Source organism: Denticeps clupeoides, unplaced genomic scaffold (assembly GCF_900700375.1).
Source record: "Denticeps clupeoides unplaced genomic scaffold, fDenClu1.1, whole genome shotgun sequence".
NCBI classification, from domain to species: Eukaryota; Metazoa; Chordata; class Actinopteri; order Clupeiformes; family Denticipitidae; genus Denticeps; species Denticeps clupeoides.
The window spans coordinates 10,791-33,833 of record NW_021629932.1 but is presented as its reverse complement, the minus strand read 5'-3'; the positions used below and the strand labels follow the sequence as shown (position 1 = coordinate 33,833).

General features: G+C 41.6%; 1 protein-coding gene and 4 pseudogenes across 1 annotated transcript; 4 read left to right on the top strand and 1 right to left on the bottom strand.

The window, feature by feature from the left end:
* Window positions 1-6,280: 6,280 nt before the first annotated feature.
* LOC114777579 (uncharacterized) lies at window positions 6,281-6,399 on the top strand (annotated as a pseudogene).
* A 3,159-nt stretch (window positions 6,400-9,558) lies between these two features.
* On the top strand, window positions 9,559-9,677 carry LOC114777584 (uncharacterized; annotated as a pseudogene).
* Window positions 9,678-15,265: 5,588 nt separating this feature from the next.
* Window positions 15,266-15,384, top strand: LOC114777583 (uncharacterized; annotated as a pseudogene).
* Window positions 15,385-16,766: 1,382 nt separating this feature from the next.
* LOC114777580 (uncharacterized) lies at window positions 16,767-16,885 on the top strand (annotated as a pseudogene).
* A 1,779-nt stretch (window positions 16,886-18,664) lies between these two features.
* Window positions 18,665-21,688, bottom strand: LOC114777576 (uncharacterized; the record flags this gene model as incomplete). The annotated part of the gene is made up of 3 exons (XM_028966998.1): window positions 21,346-21,688; window positions 20,579-21,276; window positions 18,665-18,982 (listed from the first exon to the last, which is right to left on the bottom strand). Coding segments are annotated over exons 1-3 (1,185 nt in total), but the record flags the coding sequence as incomplete, so codon positions are not given.
* Window positions 21,689-23,043: the final 1,355 nt, after the last annotated feature.

Below are 23,043 nucleotides of genomic sequence, written 5' to 3'. Positions count from 1 at the left end.
GGTTTCTTTGTCTGTGCGTGCTCTACAACGATCATTCACAGGCTTGGCTATGGAGTGGGGTGGAGCTGAATCGATTAGGTGGGGTTTTCCAGCCCTCGGCCTTAAGGTGCTACGCACCCTGATGTCAGTTTAATATCTGATATGTCATATTAAGCGGATTTTTAGAACAGGGAGTCGGCAATAGGGCCTGCTCCATCCGCTCCATTCATCGACCCAGTATTTTATTGCCTCTAGCAAGTGTGCACTTTATTTGTTGTCTTGCAAATAAAAGCTTACCACTCCAACTTTTTGCCTTTTCTCCATGATAATTTGACAGTAAAGCGGGAGTTTTCACTCTTTGATATGTGTTCAAGCCCCTTTGGCTTAAAGTTCAAGATTTTCATGCATAGTTTGTGTACGGTTAAAACAGCTGAAGATTGCCCAATCTTGTCTGATCTCAGAAGCTAAGAAGGCTTGGGCCTGGTTAGTACTTGGATGGGAGACTACATGGGAATGCCATGTGCTGTAAGCTTTAACTATTGAAAAACTTTTAAAATGAAAGTATTTACATGGCTTTGTTAGCTTTTTTTGCCTTTTCTCCATCATAATTTGACAGTAAAGCGGGAGTTTTCACTCTTTGATAAGTGTTCAAGCCCCTTTGGTTTAAAGTTCAAGATTTTCAAGCAGAGTTTGTGTACGGACATGCCAGCTGAAGATTGCCCAATCTTGTCTGATCTCAGAAGCTAAGAAGGCTTGGGCCTGGTTAGTACTTGGATGGGAGACTACATGGGAATGCCATGTGCTGTAAGCTTTAACTATTGAAAAACTTTTAAAATGAAAGTATTTACAGTGGCTTTGTTAGCTTTTTTTGCCTTTTCTCCATCATAATTTGACAGTAAAGCGGGAGTTTTCACTCTTTGATATGTGTTCAAGCCCCTTTGGTTTAAAGTTCAAGATTTTCAATGCATAGTTTGTGTACGGTTAAAACAGCTGAAGATTGCCCAATCTTGTCTGATCTCAGAAGCTAAGAAGGCTTGGGCCTGGTTAGTACTTGGATGGGAGACTACATGGGAATGCCATGTGCTGTAAGCTTTAACTATTGAAAAACTTTTAAAATGAAAGTATTTACATGGCTTTGTTAGCTTTTTTTGCCTTTTCTCCATCATAATTTGACAGTAAAGCGGGAGTTTTCACTCTTTGATATGTGTTCAAGCCCCTTTGGTTTAAAGTTCAAGATTTTCAAGCAGAGTTTGTGTACGGACAAACCAGCTGAAGAATGCCCAATCTTGTCTGATCTCAGAAAGCTAAGAAGGCTGGGCCTGGTTAGTGCTTGGATGGGAGACTACCTGGGAATACCAGGTGCTATAAGCTTTAACTATTGTAAAACTTTAAAATGACAGTATTTAATCACTTTGTTAACTTTTTTGTAAAGTAAGTTAAGGGTATTTTCTTTCTTTGATATGTTTTCCGCCTTTTTTCTCTTTTTTTTTTTTTTTTTTTTTAAACTTCTCTTCGGTTTCTTTTTCTGTGTGTGCTCTACAACGATCATTCACAGGCTTGGCTATGGAGTGGGGTGGAGCTGAATCGATTAGGTGGGTTTTTCAGCCCTCGGCCTTCTAAGGTGCTACGCACCCTGATGTCAGTTTAATATCTGATATGTCATATTAAGCGGATTTTTTAGAACAGGGAGTCGGCAATAGGGCCTGCTCCATCCGCTCCATTCATCGACCCAGTATTTATTGCCTCTAGCAGGTGTGAACTTTATTTGTTGTATTGCAAATAAAAGCTTACCACTCCAACTTTTTGCCTTTTCTCCATGATAATTGACAGTATAAGCTGGGAGTTTTCACTCTTTGATATGTGTTCCAGCCCCTTTGGTTTAAAGTTCAAGATTTTCAAGCAGAGTTTGTGTACGGTTAAACCAGCTGAAGATTGCCCAATCTTGTCTGATCTCAGAAGCTAAGAAGGCTTGGGCCTGGTTAGTACTTGGATGGGAGACTACATGGGAATGCCATGTGCTGTAAGCTTTAACTATTGAAAAACTTTTAAAATGAAAGTATTTACATGGCTTTGTTAGCTTTTTTTGCCTTTTCTCCATCATAATTTGACAGTAAAGCGGGAGTTTTCACTCTTTGATATGTGTTCAAGCCCCTTTGGTTTAAAGTTCAAGATTTTCAAGCAGAGTTTGTGTACGGACAAACCAGCTGAAGATTGCCCAATCTTGTCTGATCTCAGAAGCTAAGAAGGCTTGGGCCTGGTTAGTACTTGGATGGGAGACTACCTGGGAATACCAGGTGCTATAAGCTTTAACTATTGAAAAACTTTTAAAATGAAAGTATTTACATGGCTTTGTTAGCTTTTTTTGCCTTTTCTCCATCATAATTTGACAGTAAAGCGGGAGTTTTCACTCTTTGATATGTGTTCAAGCCCCTTTGGTTTAAAGTTCAAGATTTTCAAGCAGAGTTTGTGTACGGACAAACCAGCTGAAGAATGCCCAATCTTGTCTGATCTCAGAAGCTAAGAAGGCTTGGGCCTGGTTAGTGCTTGGATGGGAGACTACCTGGGAATACCAGGTGCTGTAAGCTTTAACTATTGTAAAACTTTTAAAATGAAAGTATTTACATCACTTTGTTAACTTTTTTTTAAAGTAAGTTAAGGGGTATTTTCTTTCTTTGATATGTTTTCCCGCCTTTTTTCTTTTTTTTTTTTTTTTTTTTTTTTTAAACTTCTCTTCAGGTTTCTTTGTCTGTGCGTGCTCTACAACGATCATTCACAGGCTTGGCTATGGAGTGGGGTGGAGCTGAATCGATTAGGTGGGGTTTTCCAGCCCTCGGCCTTAAGGTGCTACGCACCCTGATGTCAGTTTAATATCTGATATGTCATATTAAGCGGATTTTTAGAACAGGGAGTCGGCAATAGGGCCTGCTCCATCCGCTCCATTCATCGACCCAGTATTTTATTGCCTCTAGCAAGTGTGCACTTTATTTGTTGTATTGCAAATAAAAGCTTACCACTCCAACTTTTTGCCTTTTCTCCATGATAATTTGACAGTAAAGCGGGAGTTTTCACTCTTTGATATGTGTTCAAGCCCCTTTGGCTTAAAGTTCAAGATTTTCATGCATAGTTTGTGTACGGTTAAAACAGCTGAAGATTGCCCAATCTTGTCTGATCTCAGAAGCTAAGAAGGCTTGGGCCTGGTTAGTACTTGGATGGGAGACTACATGGGAATGCCATGTGCTGTAAGCTTTAACTATTGAAAAACTTTTAAAATGAAAGTATTTACATGGCTTTGTTAGCTTTTTTTGCCTTTTCTCCATCATAATTTGACAGTAAAGCGGGAGTTTTCACTCTTTGATAAGTGTTCAAGCCCCTTTGGTTTAAAGTTCAAGATTTTCAAGCAGAGTTTGTGTACGGACATGCCAGCTGAAGATTGCCCAATCTTGTCTGATCTCAGAAGCTAAGAAGGCTTGGGCCTGGTTAGTACTTGGATGGGAGACTACATGGGAATGCCATGTGCTGTAAGCTTTAACTATTGAAAAACTTTTAAAATGAAAGTATTTACATGGCTTTGTTAGCTTTTTTTGCCTTTTCTCCATCATAATTTGACAGTAAAGCGGGAGTTTTCACTCTTTGATATGTGTTCAAGCCCCTTTGGTTTAAAGTTCAAGATTTTCAAGCAGAGTTTGTGTACGGACAAGCCAGCTGAAGATTGCCCAATCTTGTCTGATCTCAGAAGCTAAGAAGGCTTGGGCCTGGTTAGTACTTGGATGGGAGACTACATGGGAATGCCATGTGCTGTAAGCTTTAACTATTGAAAAACTTTTAAAATGAAAGTATTTACATGGCTTTGTTAGCTTTTTTTGCCTTTTCTCCATCATAATTTGACAGTAAAGCGGGAGTTTTCACTCTTTGATAAGTGTTCAAGCCCCTTTGGTTTAAAGTTCAAGATTTTCAAGCAGAGTTTGTGTACGGACATGCCAGCTGAAGATTGCCCAATCTTGTCTGATCTCAGAAGCTAAGAAGGCTTGGGCCTGGTTAGTACTTGGATGGGAGACTACATGGGAATGCCATGTGCTGTAAGCTTTAACTATTGAAAAACTTTTAAAATGAAAGTATTTACGTGGCTTTGTTAGCTTTTTTTGCCTTTTCTCCATCATAATTTGACAGTAAAGCGGGAGTTTTCACTCTTTGATATGTGTTCAAGCCCCTTTGGCTTAAAGTTCAAGATTTTCATGCATAGTTTGTGTACGGTTAAAACAGCTGAAGATTGCCCAATCTTGTCTGATCTCAGAAGCTAAGAAGGCTTGGGCCTGGTTAGTACTTGGATGGGAGACTACATGGGAATGCCATGTGCTGTAAGCTTTAACTATTGAAAAACTTTTAAAATGAAAGTATTTACATGGCTTTGTTAGCTTTTTTTGCCTTTTCTCCATCATAATTTGACAGTAAAGCGGGAGTTTTCACTCTTTGATAAGTGTTCAAGCCCCTTTGGTTTAAAGTTCAAGATTTTCAAGCAGAGTTTGTGTACGGACATGCCAGCTGAAGATTGCCCAATCTTGTCTGATCTCAGAAGCTAAGAAGGCTTGGGCCTGGTTAGTACTTGGATGGGAGACTACATGGGAATGCCATGTGCTGTAAGCTTTAACTATTGAAAAACTTTTAAAATGAAAGTATTTACATGGCTTTGTTAGCTTTTTTTGCCTTTTCTCCATCATAATTTGACAGTAAAGCGGGAGTTTTCACTCTTTGATATGTGTTCAAGCCCCTTTGGTTTAAAGTTCAAGATTTTCAAGCAGAGTTTGTGTACGGACAAACCAGCTGAAGAATGCCCAATCTTGTCTGATCTCAGAAGCTAAGAAGGCTTGGGCCTGGTTAGTACTTGGATGGGAGACTACATGGGAATACCAGGTGCTATAAGCTTTAACTATTGAAAAACTTTTAAAATGAAAGTATTTACATGGCTTTGTTAGCTTTTTTTGCCTTTTCTCCATCATAATTTGACAGTAAAGCGGGAGTTTTCACTCTTTGATATGTGTTCAAGCCCCTTTGGTTTAAAGTTCAAGATTTTCAAGCAGAGTTTGTGTACGGACAAACCAGCTGAAGAATGCCCAATCTTGTCTGATCTCAGAAGCTAAGAAGGCTTGGGCCTGGTTAGTGCTTGGATGGGAGACTACCTGGGAATACCAGGTGCTGTAAGCTTTAACTATTGTAAAACTTTTAAAATGAAAGTATTTACATGGCTTTGTTAACTTTTTTTTAAAGTAAGTTAAGGGGTATTTTCTTTCTTTGATATGTTTTCCCGCCTTTTTTCTTTTTTTTTTTTTTTTTTTTTTTTTTAAACTTCTCTTCAGGTTTCTTTGTCTGTGCGTGCTCTACAACGATCATTCACAGGCTTGGCTATGGAGTGGGGTGGAGCTGAATCGATTAGGTGGGGTTTTCCAGCCCTCGGCCTTAAGGTGCTACGCACCCTGATGTCAGTTTAATATCTGATATGTCATATTAAGCGGATTTTTAGAACAGGGAAGTCGGCAATAGGGCCTGCTCCATCCGCTCCATTCATCGACCCAGTATTTTATTGCCTCTAGCAAGTGTGCACTTTATTTGTTGTCTTGCAAATAAAAGCTTACCACTCCAACTTTTTGCCTTTTCTCCATGATAATTTGACAGTAAAGCGGGAGTTTTCACTCTTTGATATGTGTTCAAGCCCCTTTGGTTTAAAGTTCAAGATTTTCATGCATAGTTTGTGTACGGTTAAAACAGCTGAAGATTGCCCAATCTTGTCTGATCTCAGAAGCTAAGAAGGCTTGGGCCTGGTTAGTACTTGGATGGGAGACTACATGGGAATGCCATGTGCTGTAAGCTTTAACTATTGAAAAACTTTTAAAATGAAAGTATTTACATGGCTTTGTTAGCTTTTTTTGCCTTTTCTCCATCATAATTTGACAGTAAAGCGGGAGTTTTCACTCTTTGATAAGTGTTCAAGCCCCTTTGGTTTAAAGTTCAAGATTTTCAAGCAGAGTTTGTGTACGGACATGCCAGCTGAAGATTGCCCAATCTTGTCTGATCTCAGAAGCTAAGAAGGCTTGGGCCTGGTTAGTACTTGGATGGGAGACTACATGGGAATGCCATGTGCTGTAAGCTTTAACTATTGAAAAACTTTTAAAATGAAAGTATTTACATGGCTTTGTTAGCTTTTTTTGCCTTTTCTCCATCATAATTTGACAGTAAAGCGGGAGTTTTCACTCTTTGATATGTGTTCAAGCCCCTTTGGTTTAAAGTTCAAGATTTTCAAGCAGAGTTTGTGTACGGACAAACCAGCTGAAGATTGCCCAATCTTGTCTGATCTCAGAAGCTAAGAAGGCTTGGGCCTGGTTAGTACTTGGATGGGAGACTACCTGGGAATACCAGGTGCTGTAAGCTTTAACTATTGAAAAACTTTTAAAATGAAAGTATTTACATGGCTTTGTTAGCTTTTTTTGCCTTTTCTCCATCATAATTTGACAGTAAAGCGGGAGTTTTCACTCTTTGATATGTGTTCAAGCCCCTTTGGTTTAAAGTTCAATGATTTTCAAGCAGAGTTTGTGTACGGACAATGCCAGCTGAAGATTGCCCAATCTTGTCTGATCTCAGAAGCTAAGAAGGCTTGGGCCTGGTTAGTACTTGGATGGGAGACTACCTGGGAATACCAGGTGCTATAAGCTTTAACTATTGAAAAACTTTTAAAATGAAAGTATTTACGTGGCTTTGTTAGCTTTTTTTGCCTTTTCTCCATCATAATTTGACAGTAAAGCGGGAGTTTTCACTCTTTGATATGTGTTCAAGCCCCTTTGGTTTAAAGTTCAAGATTTTCAAGCAGAGTTTGTGTACGGACAAACCAGCTGAAGAATGCCCAATCTTGTCTGATCTCAGAAGCTAAGAAGGCTTGGGCCTGGTTAGTGCTTGGATGGGAGACTACCTGGGAATACCAGGTGCTGTAAGCTTTAACTATTGTAAAACTTTTAAAATGAAAGTATTTACATCACTTTGTTAACTTTTTTTTAAAGTAAGTTAAGGGGTATTTTCTTTCTTTGATATGTTTTCCCGCCTTTTTTCTCTTTTTTTTTTTTTTTTTTTTTTTAAACTTCTCTTCAGGTTTCTTTGTCTGTGCGTGCTCTACAACGATCATTCACAGGCTTGGCTATGGAGTGGGGTGGAGCTGAATCGATTAGGTGGGGTTTTCCAGCCCTCGGCCTTAAGGTGCTACGCACCCTGATGTCAGTTTAATATCTGATATGTCATATTAAGCGGATTTTTAGAACAGGGAGTCGGCAATAGGGCCTGCTCCATCCGCTCCATTCATCGACCCAGTATTTTATTGCCTCTAGCAGGTGTGCACTTTATTTGTTGTATTGCAAATAAAAGCTTACCACTCCAACTTTTTGCCTTTTCTCCATGATAATTTGACAGTAAAGCGGGAGTTTTCACTCTTTGATATGTGTTCAAGCCCCTTTGGCTTAAAGTTCAAGATTTTCATGCATAGTTTGTGTACGGTTAAAACAGCTGAAGATTGCCCAATCTTGTCTGATCTCAGAAGCTAAGAAGGCTTGGGCCTGGTTAGTACTTGGATGGGAGACTACATGGGAATGCCATGTGCTGTAAGCTTTAACTATTGAAAAACTTTTAAAATGAAAGTATTTACATGGCTTTGTTAGCTTTTTTTGCCTTTTCTCCATCATAATTTGACAGTAAAGCGGGAGTTTTCACTCTTTGATAAGTGTTCAAGCCCCTTTGGTTTAAAGTTCAAGATTTTCAAGCAGAGTTTGTGTACGGACATGCCAGCTGAAGATTGCCCAATCTTGTCTGATCTCAGAAGCTAAGAAGGCTTGGGCCTGGTTAGTACTTGGATGGGAGACTACATGGGAATGCCATGTGCTGTAAGCTTTAACTATTGAAAAACTTTTAAAATGAAAGTATTTACATGGCTTTGTTAGCTTTTTTTGCCTTTTCTCCATCATAATTTGACAGTAAAGCGGGAGTTTTCACTCTTTGATATGTGTTCAAGCCCCTTTGGTTTAAAGTTCAAGATTTTCAAGCAGAGTTTGTGTACGGACATACCAGCTGAAGATTGCCCAATCTTGTCTGATCTCAGAAGCTAAGAAGGCTTGGGCCTGGTTAGTACTTGGATGGGAGACTACATGGGAATACCAGGTGCTATAAGCTTTAACTATTGAAAAACTTTTAAAATGAAAGTATTTACATGGCTTTGTTAGCTTTTTTTGCCTTTTCTCCATCATAATTTGACAGTAAAGCGGGAGTTTTCACTCTTTGATAATGTGTTCAAGCCCCTTTGGTTTAAAGTTCAAGATTTTCAAGCAGAGTTTGTGTACGGACAAGCCAGCTGAAGATTGCCCAATCTTGTCTGATCTCAGAAGCTAAGAAGGCTTGGGCCTGGTTAGTACTTGGATGGGAGACTACCTGGGAATACCAGGTGCTATAAGCTTTAACTATTGAAAAACTTTTAAAATGAAAGTATTTACGTGGCTTTGTTAGCTTTTTTTGCCTTTTCTCCATCATAATTTGACAGTAAAGCGGGAGTTTTCACTCTTTGATATGTGTTCAAGCCCCTTTGGTTTAAAGTTCAAGATTTTCAAGCAGAGTTTGTGTACGGACAAACCAGCTGAAGAATGCCCAATCTTGTCTGATCTCAGAAGCTAAGAAGGCTTGGGCCTGGTTAGTGCTTGGATGGGAGACTACCTGGGAATACCAGGTGCTGTAAGCTTTAACTATTGTAAAACTTTTAAAATGAAAGTATTTACATCACTTTGTTAACTTTTTTTTAAAGTAAGTTAAGGGGTATTTTCTTTCTTTGATATGTTTTCCCGCCTTTTTTCTCTTTTTTTTTTTTTTTTTTTTTTAAACTTCTCTTCAGGTTTCTTTGTCTGTGCGTGCTCTACAACGATCATTCACAGGCTTGGCTATGGAGTGGGGTGGAGCTGAATCGATTAGGTGGGGTTTTCCAGCCCTCGGCCTTAAGGTGCTACGCACCCTGATGTCAGTTTAATATCTGATATGTCATATTAAGCGGATTTTTAGAACAGGGAGTCGGCAATAGGGCCTGCTCCATCCGCTCCATTCATCGACCCAGTATTTTATTGCCTCTAGCAGGTGTGCACTTTATTTGTTGTATTGCAAATAAAAGCTTACCACTCCAACTTTTTGCCTTTTCTCCATGATAATTTGACAGTAAAGCGGGAGTTTTCACTCTTTGATATGTGTTCAAGCCCCTTTGGCTTAAAGTTCAAGATTTTCATGCATAGTTTGTGTACGGTTAAAACAGCTGAAGATTGCCCAATCTTGTCTGATCTCAGAAGCTAAGAAGGCTTGGGCCTGGTTAGTACTTGGATGGGAGACTACATGGGAATGCCATGTGCTGTAAGCTTTAACTATTGAAAAACTTTTAAAATGAAAGTATTTACATGGCTTTGTTAGCTTTTTTTGCCTTTTCTCCATCATAATTTGACAGTAAAGCGGGAGTTTTCACTCTTTGATAAGTGTTCAAGCCCCTTTGGTTTAAAGTTCAATGATTTTCAAGCAGAGTTTGTGTACGGACATGCCAGCTGAAGATTGCCCAATCTTGTCTGATCTCAGAAGCTAAGAAGGCTTGGGCCTGGTTAGTACTTGGATGGGAGACTACCTGGGAATACCAGGTGCTGTAAGCTTTAACTATTGAAAAACTTTTAAAATGAAAGTATTTACGTGGCTTTGTTAGCTTTTTTTGCCTTTTCTCCATCATAATTTGACAGTAAAGCGGGAGTTTTCACTCTTTGATATGTGTTCAAGCCCCTTTGGTTTAAAGTTCAAGATTTTCAAGCAGAGTTTGTGTACGGACAAACCAGCTGAAGAATGCCCAATCTTGTCTGATCTCAGAAGCTAAGAAGGCTTGGGCCTGGTTAGTGCTTGGATGGGAGACTACCTGGGAATACCAGGTGCTGTAAGCTTTAACTATTGTAAAACTTTTAAAATGAAAGTATTTACATCACTTTGTTAACTTTTTTTTAAAGTAAGTTAAGGGGTATTTTCTTTCTTTGATATGTTTTCCCGCCTTTTTTCTCTTTTTTTTTTTTTTTTTTTTTAAACTTCTCTTCAGGTTTCTTTGTCTGTGCGTGCTCTACAACGATCATTCACAGGCTTGGCTATGGAGTGGGGTGGAGCTGAATCGATTAGGTGGGGTTTTCCAGCCCTCGGCCTTAAGGTGCTACGCACCCTGATGTCAGTTTAATATCTGATATGTCATATTAAGCGGATTTTTAGAACAGGGAGTCGGCAATAGGGCCTGCTCCATCCGCTCCATTCATCGACCCAGTATTTTATTGCCTCTAGCAGGTGTGCACTTTATTTGTTGTATTGCAAATAAAAGCTTACCACTCCAACTTTTTGCCTTTTCTCCATGATAATTTGACAGTAAAGCGGGAGTTTTCACTCTTTGATATGTGTTCAAGCCCCTTTGGCTTAAAGTTCAAGATTTTCATGCATAGTTTGTGTACGGTTAAAACAGCTGAAGATTGCCCAATCTTGTCTGATCTCAGAAGCTAAGAAGGCTTGGGCCTGGTTAGTACTTGGATGGGAGACTACATGGGAATGCCATGTGCTGTAAGCTTTAACTATTGAAAAACTTTTAAAATGAAAGTATTTACATGGCTTTGTTAGCTTTTTTTGCCTTTTCTCCATCATAATTTGACAGTAAAGCGGGAGTTTTCACTCTTTGATATGTGTTCAAGCCCCTTTGGTTTAAAGTTCAAGATTTTCAAGCAGAGTTTGTGTACGGACAATGCCAGCTGAAGATTGCCCAATCTTGTCTGATCTCAGAAGCTAAGAAGGCTTGGGCCTGGTTAGTACTTGGATGGGAGACTACATGGGAATGCCATGTGCTGTAAGCTTTAACTATTGAAAAACTTTTAAAATGAAAGTATTTACATGGCTTTGTTAGCTTTTTTTGCCTTTTCTCCATCATAATTTGACAGTAAAGCGGGAGTTTTCACTCTTTGATAAGTGTTCAAGCCCCTTTGGTTTAAAGTTCAAGATTTTCAAGCAGAGTTTGTGTACGGACAACAGCTGAAGATTGCCCAATCTTGTCTGATCTCAGAAGCTAAGAAGGCTTGGGCCTGGTTAGTACTTGGATGGGAGACTACATGGGAATGCCATGTGCTGTAAGCTTTAACTATTGAAAAACTTTTAAAATGAAAGTATTTACATGGCTTTGTTAGCTTTTTTTGCCTTTTCTCCATCATAATTTGACAGTAAAGCGGGAGTTTTCACTCTTTGATATGTGTTCAAGCCCCTTTGGTTTAAAGTTCAAGATTTTCAAGCAGAGTTTGTGTACGGACAAACCAGCTGAAGAATGCCCAATCTTGTCTGATCTCAGAAGCTAAGAAGGCTTGGGCCTGGTTAGTGCTTGGATGGGAGACTACCTGGGAATACCAGGTGCTGTAAGCTTTAACTATTGTAAAACTTTTAAAATGAAAGTATTTACATCACTTTGTTAACTTTTTTTTAAAGTAAGTTAAGGGGTATTTTCTTTCTTTGATATGTTTTCCCGCCTTTTTTCTCTTTTTTTTTTTTTTTTTTTTTAAACTTCTCTTCAGGTTTCTTTGTCTGTGCGTGCTCTACAACGATCATTCACAGGCTTGGCTATGGAGTGGGGTGGAGCTGAATCGATTAGGTGGGGTTTTCCAGCCCTCGGCCTTAAGGTGCTACGCACCCTGATGTCAGTTTAATATCTGATATGTCATATTAAGCGGATTTTTAGAACAGGAAGTCGGCAATAGGGCCTGCTCCATCTGCTCCATTCATCGACCCAGTATTTTATTGCCTCTAGCAGGTGTGCACTTTATTTGTTGTATTGCAAATAAAAGCTTACCACTCCAACTTTTTGCCTTTTCTCCATGATAATTTGACAGTAAAGCGGGAGTTTTCACTCTTTGATATGTGTTCAAGCCCCTTTGGCTTAAAGTTCAAGATTTTCATGCATAGTTTGTGTACGGTTAAAACAGCTGAAGATTGCCCAATCTTGTCTGATCTCAGAAGCTAAGAAGGCTTGGGCCTGGTTAGTACTTGGATGGGAGACTACATGGGAATGCCATGTGCTGTAAGCTTTAACTATTGAAAAACTTTTAAAATGAAAGTATTTACATGGCTTTGTTAGCTTTTTTTGCCTTTTCTCCATCATAATTTGACAGTAAAGCGGGAGTTTTCACTCTTTGATAAGTGTTCAAGCCCCTTTGGTTTAAAGTTCAAGATTTTCAAGCAGAGTTTGTGTACGGACATGCCAGCTGAAGATTGCCCAATCTTGTCTGATCTCAGAAGCTAAGAAGGCTTGGGCCTGGTTAGTACTTGGATGGGAGACTACATGGGAATGCCATGTGCTGTAAGCTTTAACTATTGAAAAACTTTTAAAATGAAAGTATTTACATGGCTTTGTTAGCTTTTTTTGCCTTTTCTCCATCATAATTTGACAGTAAAGCGGGAGTTTTCACTCTTTGATAAGTGTTCAAGCCCCTTTGGTTTAAAGTTCAAGATTTTCAAGCAGAGTTTGTGTACGGACATGCCAGCTGAAGATTGCCCAATCTTGTCTGATCTCAGAAGCTAAGAAGGCTTGGGCCTGGTTAGTACTTGGATGGGAGACTACCTGGGAATACCAGGTGCTATAAGCTTTAACTATTGAAAAACTTTTAAAATGAAAGTATTTACATGGCTTTGTTAGCTTTTTTTGCCTTTTCTCCATCATAATTTGACAGTAAAGCGGGAGTTTTCACTCTTTGATATGTGTTCAAGCCCCTTTGGTTTAAAGTTCAAGATTTTCAAGCAGAGTTTGTGTACGGACATGCCAGCTGAAGATTGCCCAATCTTGTCTGATCTCAGAAGCTAAGAAGGCTTGGGCCTGGTTAGTACTTGGATGGGAGACTACCTGGGAATACCAGGTGCTATAAGCTTTAACTATTGAAAAACTTTTAAAATGAAAGTATTTACGTGGCTTTGTTAGCTTTTTTTTGCCTTTTCTCCATCATAATTTGACAGTAAAGCGGGAGTTTTCACTCTTTGATATGTGTTCAAGCCCCTTTGGTTTAAAGTTCAAGATTTTCAAGCAGAGTTTGTGTACGGACAAACCAGCTGAAGAATGCCCAATCTTGTCTGATCTCAGAAGCTAAGAAGGCTTGGGCCTGGTTAGTGCTTGGATGGGAGACTACCTGGGAATACCAGGTGCTGTAAGCTTTAACTATTGTAAAACTTTTAAAATGAAAGTATTTACATCACTTTGTTAACTTTTTTTTAAAGTAAGTTAAGGGGTATTTTCTTTCTTTGATATGTTTTCCCGCCTTTTTTCTCTTTTTTTTTTTTTTTTTTTTTTAAACTTCTCTTCAGGTTTCTTTGTCTGTGCGTGCTCTACAACGATCATTCACAGGCTTGGCTATGGAGTGGGGTGGAGCTGAATCGATTAGGTGGGGTTTTCCAGCCCTCGGCCTTAAGGTGCTACGCACCCTGATGTCAGTTTAATATCTGATATGTCATATTAAGCGGATTTTTAGAACAGGGAGTCGGCAATAGGGCCTGCTCCATCCGCTCCATTCATCGACCCAGTATTTTATTGCCTCTAGCAGGTGTGCACTTTATTTGTTGTATTGCAAATAAAAGCTTACCACTCCAACTTTTTGCCTTTTCTCCATGATAATTTGACAGTAAAGCGGGAGTTTTCACTCTTTGATATGTGTTCAAGCCCCTTTGGCTTAAAGTTCAAGATTTTCATGCATAGTTTGTGTACGGTTAAAACAGCTGAAGATTGCCCAATCTTGTCTGATCTCAGAAGCTAAGAAGGCTTGGGCCTGGTTAGTACTTGGATGGGAGACTACATGGGAATGCCATGTGCTGTAAGCTTTAACTATTGAAAAACTTTTAAAATGAAAGTATTTACATGGCTTTGTTAGCTTTTTTTGCCTTTTCTCCATCATAATTTGACAGTAAAGCGGGAGTTTTCACTCTTTGATAAGTGTTCAAGCCCCTTTGGTTTAAAGTTCATGATTTTCAAGCAGAGTTTGTGTACGGACATGCCAGCTGAAGATTGCCCAATCTTGTCTGATCTCAGAAGCTAAGAAGGCTTGGGCCTGGTTAGTACTTGGATGGGAGACTACCTGGGAATACCAGGTGCTATAAGCTTTAACTATTGAAAAACTTTTAAAATGAAAGTATTTACGTGGCTTTGTTAGCTTTTTTTGCCTTTTCTCCATCATAATTTGACAGTAAAGCGGGAGTTTTCACTCTTTGATATGTGTTCAAGCCCCTTTGGTTTAAAGTTCAAGATTTTCAAGCAGAGTTTGTGTACGGACAAACCAGCTGAAGAATGCCCAATCTTGTCTGATCTCAGAAGCTAAGAAGGCTTGGGCCTGGTTAGTGCTTGGATGGGAGACTACCTGGGAATACCAGGTGCTGTAAGCTTTAACTATTGTAAAACTTTTAAAATGAAAGTATTTACATCACTTTGTTAACTTTTTTTTAAAGTAAGTTAAGGGGTATTTTCTTTCTTTGATATGTTTTCCCGCCTTTTTTCTCTTTTTTTTTTTTTTTTTTTTTTAAACTTCTCTTCAGGTTTCTTTGTCTGTGCGTGCTCTACAACGATCATTCACAGGCTTGGCTATGGAGTGGGGTGGAGCTGAATCGATTAGGTGGGGTTTTCCAGCCCTCGGCCTTAAGGTGCTACGCACCCTGATGTCAGTTTAATATCTGATATGTCATATTAAGCGGATTTTTAGAACAGGGAGTCGGCAATAGGGCCTGCTCCATCCGCTCCATTCATCGACCCAGTATTTTATTGCCTCTAGCAGGTGTGCACTTTATTTGTTGTATTGCAAATAAAAGCTTACCACTCCAACTTTTTGCCTTTTCTCCATGATAATTTGACAGTAAAGCGGGAGTTTTCACTCTTTGATATGTGTTCAAGCCCCTTTGGCTTAAAGTTCAAGATTTTCATGCATAGTTTGTGTACGGTTAAAACAGCTGAAGATTGCCCAATCTTGTCTGATCTCAGAAGCTAAGAAGGCTTGGGCCTGGTTAGTACTTGGATGGGAGACTACATGGGAATGCCATGTGCTGTAAGCTTTAACTATTGAAAAACTTTTAAAATGAAAGTATTTACATGGCTTTGTTAGCTTTTTTTGCCTTTTCTCCATCATAATTTGACAGTAAAGCGGGAGTTTTCACTCTTTGATATGTGTTCAAGCCCCTTTGGTTTAAAGTTCAAGATTTTCAAGCAGAGTTTGTGTACGGACAAACCAGCTGAAGAATTCCCAATCTTGTCTGATCTCAGAAGCTAAGAAGGCTTGGGCCTGGTTAGTACTTGGATGGGAGACTACCTGGGAATACCAGGTTCTGTAAGCTTTAACTATTGAAAAACTTTTAAAATGAAAGTATTTACATGGCTTTGTTAGCTTTTTTTGCCTTTTCTCCATCATAATTTGACAGTAAAGCAGGGAGTTTTCACTCTTTGATATGTGTTCAAGCCCCTTTGGTTTAAAGTTCAAGATTTTCAAGCAGAGTTTGTGTACGGACAAACCAGCTGAAGAATGCCCAATCTTGTCTGATCTCAGAAGCTAAGAAGGCTTGGGCCTGGTTAGTGCTTGGATAGGAGACTACCTGGGAATACCAGGTGCTGTAAGCTTTAACTATTGTAAAACTTTTAAAATGAAAGTATTTACATCACTTTGTTAACTTTTTTTTAAAGTAAGTTAAGGGGTATTTTCTTTCTTTGATATGTTTTCCCGCCTTTTTTCTCTTTTTTTTTTTTTTTTTTTTTTTAAACTTCTCTTCAGGTTTCTTTGTCTGTGCGTGCTCTACAACGATCATTCACAGGCTTGGCTATGGAGTGGGGTGGAGCTGAATCGATTAGGTGGGGTTTTCCAGCCCTCGGCCTTAAGGTGCTACGCACCCTGATGTCAGTTTAATATCTGATATGTCATATTAAGCGGATTTTTAGAACAGGGAAGTCGGCAATAGGGCCTGCTCCATCTGCTCCATTCATCGACCCAGTATTTTATTGCCTCTAGCAGGTGTGCACTTTATTTGTTGTATTGCAAATAAAAGCTTACCACTCCAACTTTTTGCCTTTTCTCCATGATAATTTGACAGTAAAGCGGGAGTTTTCACTCTTTGATATGTGTTCAAGCCCCTTTGGCTTAAAGTTCAAGATTTTCATGCATAGTTTGTGTACGGTTAAAACAGCTGAAGATTGCCCAATCTTGTCTGATCTCAGAAGCTAAGAAGGCTTGGGCCTGGTTAGTACTTGGATGGGAGACTACATGGGAATGCCATGTGCTGTAAGCTTTAACTATTGAAAAACTTTTAAAATTAAAGTATTTACATGGCTTTGTTAGCTTTTTTTGCCTTTTCTCCATCATAATTTGACAGTAAAGCGGGAGTTTTCACTCTTTGATATGTGTTCAAGCCCCTTTGGCTTAAAGTTCAAGATTTTCAAGCAGAGTTTGTGTACGGTTAAAACAGCTGAAGATTGCCCAATCTTGTCTGATCTCAGAAGCTAAGAAGGCTTGGGCCTGGTTAGTACTTGGATGGGAGACTACATGGGAATGCCATGTGCTGTAAGCTTTAACTATTGAAAAACTTTTAAAATGAAAGTATTTACATGGCTTTGTTAGCTTTTTTTGCCTTTTCTCCATCATAATTTGACAGTAAAGCAGGGAGTTTTCACTCTTTGATATGTGTTCAAGCCCCTTTGGTTTAAAGTTCAAGATTTTCAAGCAGAGTTTGTGTACGGACAAACCAGCTGAAGAATGCCCAATCTTGTCTGATCTCAGAAGCTAAGAAGGCTTGGGCCTGGTTAGTACTTGGATGGGAGACTACCAGGGAATACCAGGTGCTGTAAGCTTTAACTATTGAAAAACTTTTAAAATGAAAGTATTTACATGGCTTTGTAACGAATTAGCTCAAGAGGAAATATCTATAATTAATTATAACTGGTTATAATTAACAATAAACATTTAGATTAGATTTTGGGATAAACTGTAGCAGAATTAATGTTACAATTACTTGATCTGTCCGTCCACGGAGCAGATAATATAATTATTTATCAATTCTGGGAACGATTATCCCCCCTCTTGCCAGGAAAGGTAGCTTTCCCACTAGCAGTAACTTAGCATGTAGCTTAAAAGGTCAACGTTCAGTGACTCAGCTGTGAGCAGCACACAGAAACAAACGATTGTGAATTTAAAGATTTTAATAAACACGGCTATAGCTAGCATACAACAATTAGACAAACATATACATACAGGGTAAAGGAAAGTGATGAAAAGAGAATGGCAGTATTACACATCAATTAACCACAGCCTAATGAGAATCGTCAGAGAATTCTTATGTTCACCTTAAAAAGGGGTTTAAACGTGCATCTAAATAGTTACTTGCATTGGTCCTTATTTCATGCAAAGAGTCCTGATGCTGTAGGGTCACGATCCTTGATCCGTAGGTCTGGCGTTGGAGGTTCTCCTTGAAGGTAAATGTTGCCAAAGAGTAACAAAGTGTTGAAAGGAAAGGTGTCTCGGAAGGAAGAAGAGAAGTTCTGAGCATTCGTGCCTGTGTGACGCTCCTTTTTGAATGTTTTCTGGCACGCCCATCATGTGGCCTGAATAGCCAATCACAAGTGTGACATTTTGGCGGGAGAAGTTCCCCTTTGTCTGGGTTTACGACTGACCGGAATGTTTATGGCTGGTCCAGAGAGAGACTGTAGTTTGTTGCAGTTACAATTTCTACCTTATAGGAATTGTATGATGTATTTTGTGATCACATGGTATGCATCACTGTTCCAGTAGTAAAGAGAAGTTCCTTCTGACACCAAGAAAGGGACCTTTAGGAGGTAGGAAAGTAGAGATACACTTATACACTTAATTATAGGTAATTAAAGTTTACCTAATGTACAATAGAAAGTTGTAACTAGTATAATTCATACAAGGGAACGTACACACAACGCGTGCATATACGGGATCCACTTATAATCACATATTCCTAGCACAAGATACAGACAATATGTTTTAAGTGTGTGCGTGATTGTGTATTGCGACGGTGGGGCCAGGCAGGAGGTCTTTGGAATGCTTTGAAGCTTGGAGCCCCGATGAGCAGTTTGCAGACCCCGTCTGCTTCGCATCGTCTTGGTGACAGTGGGGGCAGACGGGACAATCAGGCTGAGGGTCCAGGTTGTAATTTGTATGTAAATGTCAAAGGTTAAAAGGTTCTTTGAAGATCAACCATCTATGATCCTACGCAGACGCTACATTTGTGACAGTGGGGGAAGACGGGACGATCAGAGTGAGGGTCCAGGGTTGTAATTGGTATGTAAATGTCAAAGGTTAAAAGGTTCTTTGAAGATCAACCATCTGTGATCCTACGCAGACGCTACAAATCCCCCCTTGTGGCTGAAAAGTGTTCAACTAGAAACCTTATCAGACACATTGGATCATGAAGGTGGGATGACAGATGGATCCTGTAAGTCAGATAGCAGGTGGATCAGCAAGCCTTTGGGTCTTCCATCCGGGTGTTCCCCTTGGTCAAGTTCAGCACTGCCTCCGCCTGGGGTACTCTCCTACGGCGGTTTTTCTTGAAAGGTCCGGGGAAATGCAGCCGTGCACCGGTTCATGGACCTTTGCACCAAATTTACTCTGTTAAACAGGACGGAGGCAAGGCCGAGAGTTAGGGTGCAACTGATCGCTGTGGCGAGGCAAAGAGCTGTGTCGGCCGCAGTCCAGGATCGGGCAACAGGAAAGTTGGTCTGGACAGGTTGCCTAGACAATGCTTGGAGGGCTGTGTCGATTGGGGTGATATCAATTATCTGAGACCCCCCTTCCTCAATGCTCTGTTCCAGTTCGGGCTCCAGGGTGAGGCTGTGATCCTTGAAGAAAGATGGAAGTTCCACCGCAGACTGGTACTCGTCGCTTGGTGTGTCGTGAGCATATATTAGCATGACCCCCCTTAGGCACTGTGGCACCACAAGCCTTGGCGCAGTGACGTCATCAGGGCAGTACCCAAGAATATTGTGCGTCACACACAGCATAGGTTTCACGTTGAGTAGTGCTTTGAGGGTTGGCGTATTGGCCATTTGTGCAGCTGTGATAGGGCGGTTGGAGGGGTCAGAGAGGTGGTGAGGGATAGTGTGTATAGCTGGGTCAGAGGCCTGCATGTCAGCAATGTCCATGGTGGTGATTTGAGGAGCCAGCGTAAGCGGCTGTGAGGCGGTCATTGAAGTGGGCAGAGTCTGTTTGCTGCGGGTTATGGCAGCCACATTAAGGGTGGGTGGGTGGGAAGGTGGATGCCATAACTCGCCGTGTAGTGCACCTGCTGTAGCCAGCTGGAAAGTGCATAGTGATGACCTTGAACCTTGCTCTTGGGTCGGTGTGTTCCCGCAGTTGTTGGCGAGACCTTCTGTGGCCTTTGTGACCTGGCAGTCTGTCTGGCGTGGTCTTGGTGACTGAGGAGGCAGAGGTTCTCGCACTTGAGCCCAAATTTTTAGCTGTTTGAAGTCCAATAGGGGCTCAAAGCGGTCTAGCAGGTCTTTTCCAATAAGGAGCGGGTATGTGTCAAATGGAGAGATGTACACAGGGTGTACTAAGGTCATAGGGCCGATGGTTAGGTGAATGGGAGCTAGTTGTTCTAGTTGTACATCATTTTGGCTGTATGATTGTACGTTCAGCACACAGTTCTTATATTCGAGAGTTCGATTCTGTCTCTTGGCAGCAATCTGAAGTCTGTCGAAAAGCTGGGCTGACATCAGAGTCAGGTCTGCTCCCGTGTCCACCAGGGCTTCTAGCCTTACCTCATTCTCCAAAGTGGTGGTCAGGTACAGCTTCTTGGCTACCCCCCTTTCAATTAGGTTCCCCAACAGTCTTGGTATTGGGGCTTGTGTGGTAATCGGTAAGCAGTCAGGACCAGTCTCCCATGACTCTTCCGGCAGACAGACCACCAAGACAGCACTCTCAGGTACATCAAGGTCCTGGCTTGAGGTGTGATGCTGGGAGTTGGCTGGTTCTGATGGTTCCATAGTAATCTGCTGTGGTTGCGTGATATCACTTGGTGGTGGGACCTCTCGTTCTGTGGTCAGCAGAGGATTATGTTTGAGTTGGTTGGGAGGATTATGTTGAGGGGACTTTGATTGGGTGATAGGGTCAGACTGCACGCTTAGTCATGCCTGATCTGACTCATCCTTTTTGCCCCCCCTCTGGTGCCTTTCCTGGAGGAGTTCCTTCAAAACTCTCATAATCTCTGCTGCTTCAGATGTGGCTTCCCAGTTTGGTCCTGCTGGTGATTTAAATCTGGACTGATCCAGAGAGTGTTGAGAAGGGTTCGGCTGCTGCCAATCTGATCTTGACGCTTGTGTTGCTGAAAATTGGCTCCTTCTGGGTCGTCTCTTTCCTTCCCATGTGGCTTCATCCCTTGGGTTGGAGGGTGGTTGTGACCTGTCCCAGGATCTTCCGGAATGACCAGTTTGGTGTTTGTGTCGGGCCCCGTCATGTCCACGCTGCCCCCTGTTGGCTGGAAAGGTTCGTGACCATCTGTTGTCATGGTGGCTTTGCTCGGCGCCCTCTAGAGTGAGTTCTGCACTCTGAGTGGAGACAGGATAGATGGTGTGGGTTTTCGCTGTCTTTTCCGAAACAGCTCTTTGTTTGGCGAAGGCCTTGTGGGCCAAGTCTCTCAGCTGTTGGGTGGACATCGTCCGTGGGCATGCCAGAACCCCCAGATAGTGACTTACTGTGGGGTGCAGGTTCCGGAGGAACAGGGATCTGAAATTGAAATCGTCCTCCATTCCTGGCTCGTTGCGTGCTCCGAAGTAGGCCTGTCGGAGTCTGTTGTAGTAGGCTTGCGTGGTTTCCTGTCTGCCCTGTTTAAGGTCCATGGCAGTGATCAGTCCATGCTCTGACTCTGGGTCAGAGAACTCCCTGATTAGCGCTTGCTGCAGTTGCTGATGATCCCCTTTGACGCTCTCTGGCTGTCGGTCCAGGAAACTGCGCACCTCACGGCTAGCAGTGATTCTGAGTAGATAAAGTCTGTCGCGTGTGGTAGCGTTAGCGACAGTTTGCAAGTGGAAGTCCACATCATCGAGGTATGAGTGGACATCATGGCCTCCTGCAGGGTTGGGAGTGAAAATAGGAATGTTCCTCGCCAGCTTATCCAGTTCTTTGGTTGACACGCCATGACTGGAATGTAGTCTTTGAGAGGGTTCCCACCCCCTTGCTGCTGGCGGGGGGTTTGGGATGTTGGCAGGTGATGTCCTGAGCACTGGGCTCTCCTCCCTTTTGCTGCTGGTTAGGGGAAACTCTGTGGGGTGCATCTCTCTTTCAGGGTCACCTTGCAGTCTATATGAGTGTTTGAGCTCTCTGCGAACTGTGTCAAGTTCATCTTTCAGATAATCTCTTTGTTGGGACAGAGTACTGACCTCGGCCCGGGCAGTTTGCAGGTGGCCCTCACAGGCCCTTGCCCAGGCTTCTCTTTCTTTAAGTTCAGTCTCTGCTCTCATCAGGAGGGTCTTAGCCTCGTTGAGATTTTCCCTCAGCTCTTCTCTGGCGTCCTTTTCCTGCTCTTCCCGGTGTGCTGTGTCCACGCGGAGATCAGTCAAGGCGTTCTGGAGTCTCTCCAATTCCTCCTGTAGCTCTGGGTGCTGTTTGTGTGCTGTCCTGTCCTGAGTCTCCAGTTGCTCCAGTTGTCTTTGAACGAGCGTCAGATTCCTCTGTGCTCTCTCATCCTGAAGCTTTAGTGCTGCAGTCCGCCGTTCCTGGTGGTGGATTGTTGCTTCACTCAGCTTTGCCTGGCCGAGGAGGTTGTGAGCCAGTGATGCGGTGATCTTGGCCAGCTCCTTGTGGCTGTAGTCCTGCGTCGGATCGCGGGCCATCAAGATGCTCAGGTTGTCGTCAATCTGCTCTTGGCTCAGGTTCTGCAGGTCCCCGGTGGGTTCATGAAGAAGATTGCTAGTCAGGGCGTTCAGCCAGACTTCTAGACGATCCCAGTGGGCCTCAGGGCTGGATGATCGAGACATGTTGGCTTGCTGGTCAGGCGAGAGAGGGAGAGAAAGGGAGCGAGAGAGGGACAGCACAAAACAAAACCAATGCAAGTCCTACCAGTGTTAATGACTGCGCCTATAGTACTTAGATTTGACTGCGTGACAGTCTTAAGACTTTGGCAGCTTGGGTTGTCAATGTATTACTCAGCCTTCCCTGATGATTCTCAAAGGTTTGGTAAACAAACAGAAACCAGGTGAAGACAAACAAACAAATACGCCAAACACAGAGGAGAGGTATAGGATTGGTAGGAGCACTACCTATAAGTAAACACACAGGTGTAGAACATAGAAATCGATTCTAAATTTAAATTCAAACACTGTTTAGACTAAAATTTAAATAAATCCAAACAGGGGAGAGAGAGGCTTGACTCAGTAATAACAAGAATCAAGTTGAGAGGCAAAGAGTCAGACTAAGCCTTTCAGATAAACTGGCAGGCTTAGGCCAACCAACCAAGAAAACCCACCTACTGAGACCGGCCACAAGGTGGCGTGGGTGAGCCCCAAGGGTTAGAACAGAGGGGGTGGAGTTGGAATTTAGGAGTGTTAGACAGGGTGTGGCAGGATTTCTTCGCTGCCTTTCACACATTAACCATTAAAAACAGGAATTCTTCGCTGCTTTAAAACAAATGCAATTTAGCTGCACCAAAAGGGGTGTGTGGCAGGATTTCTTCGCTGCCGTTACACACTAAAAAATTAAAAACGGGATTTCTTCGCCGTTTTTACACAAATGCAGTTAGTTGCACAGCAATGTGTGGGCAGGATTTCTTCGCCGCCTCTTACACACTAACAATTAAAAACAGGGTTCCTTAGCTGTTTCTACACATATGCATTTAGGGCTCTCATTTACGAATAAGGCCTATAAAAAGATGACAAGAGGAACGTCGCTCAAATCAATCTTTATCGCGATGAAGGAAGATTTCTTCGTTCCAACAGGCGATCTGATAATATTAAAATGTACAGCAAAGAGATTTCTTCGTCTTTACAGCACA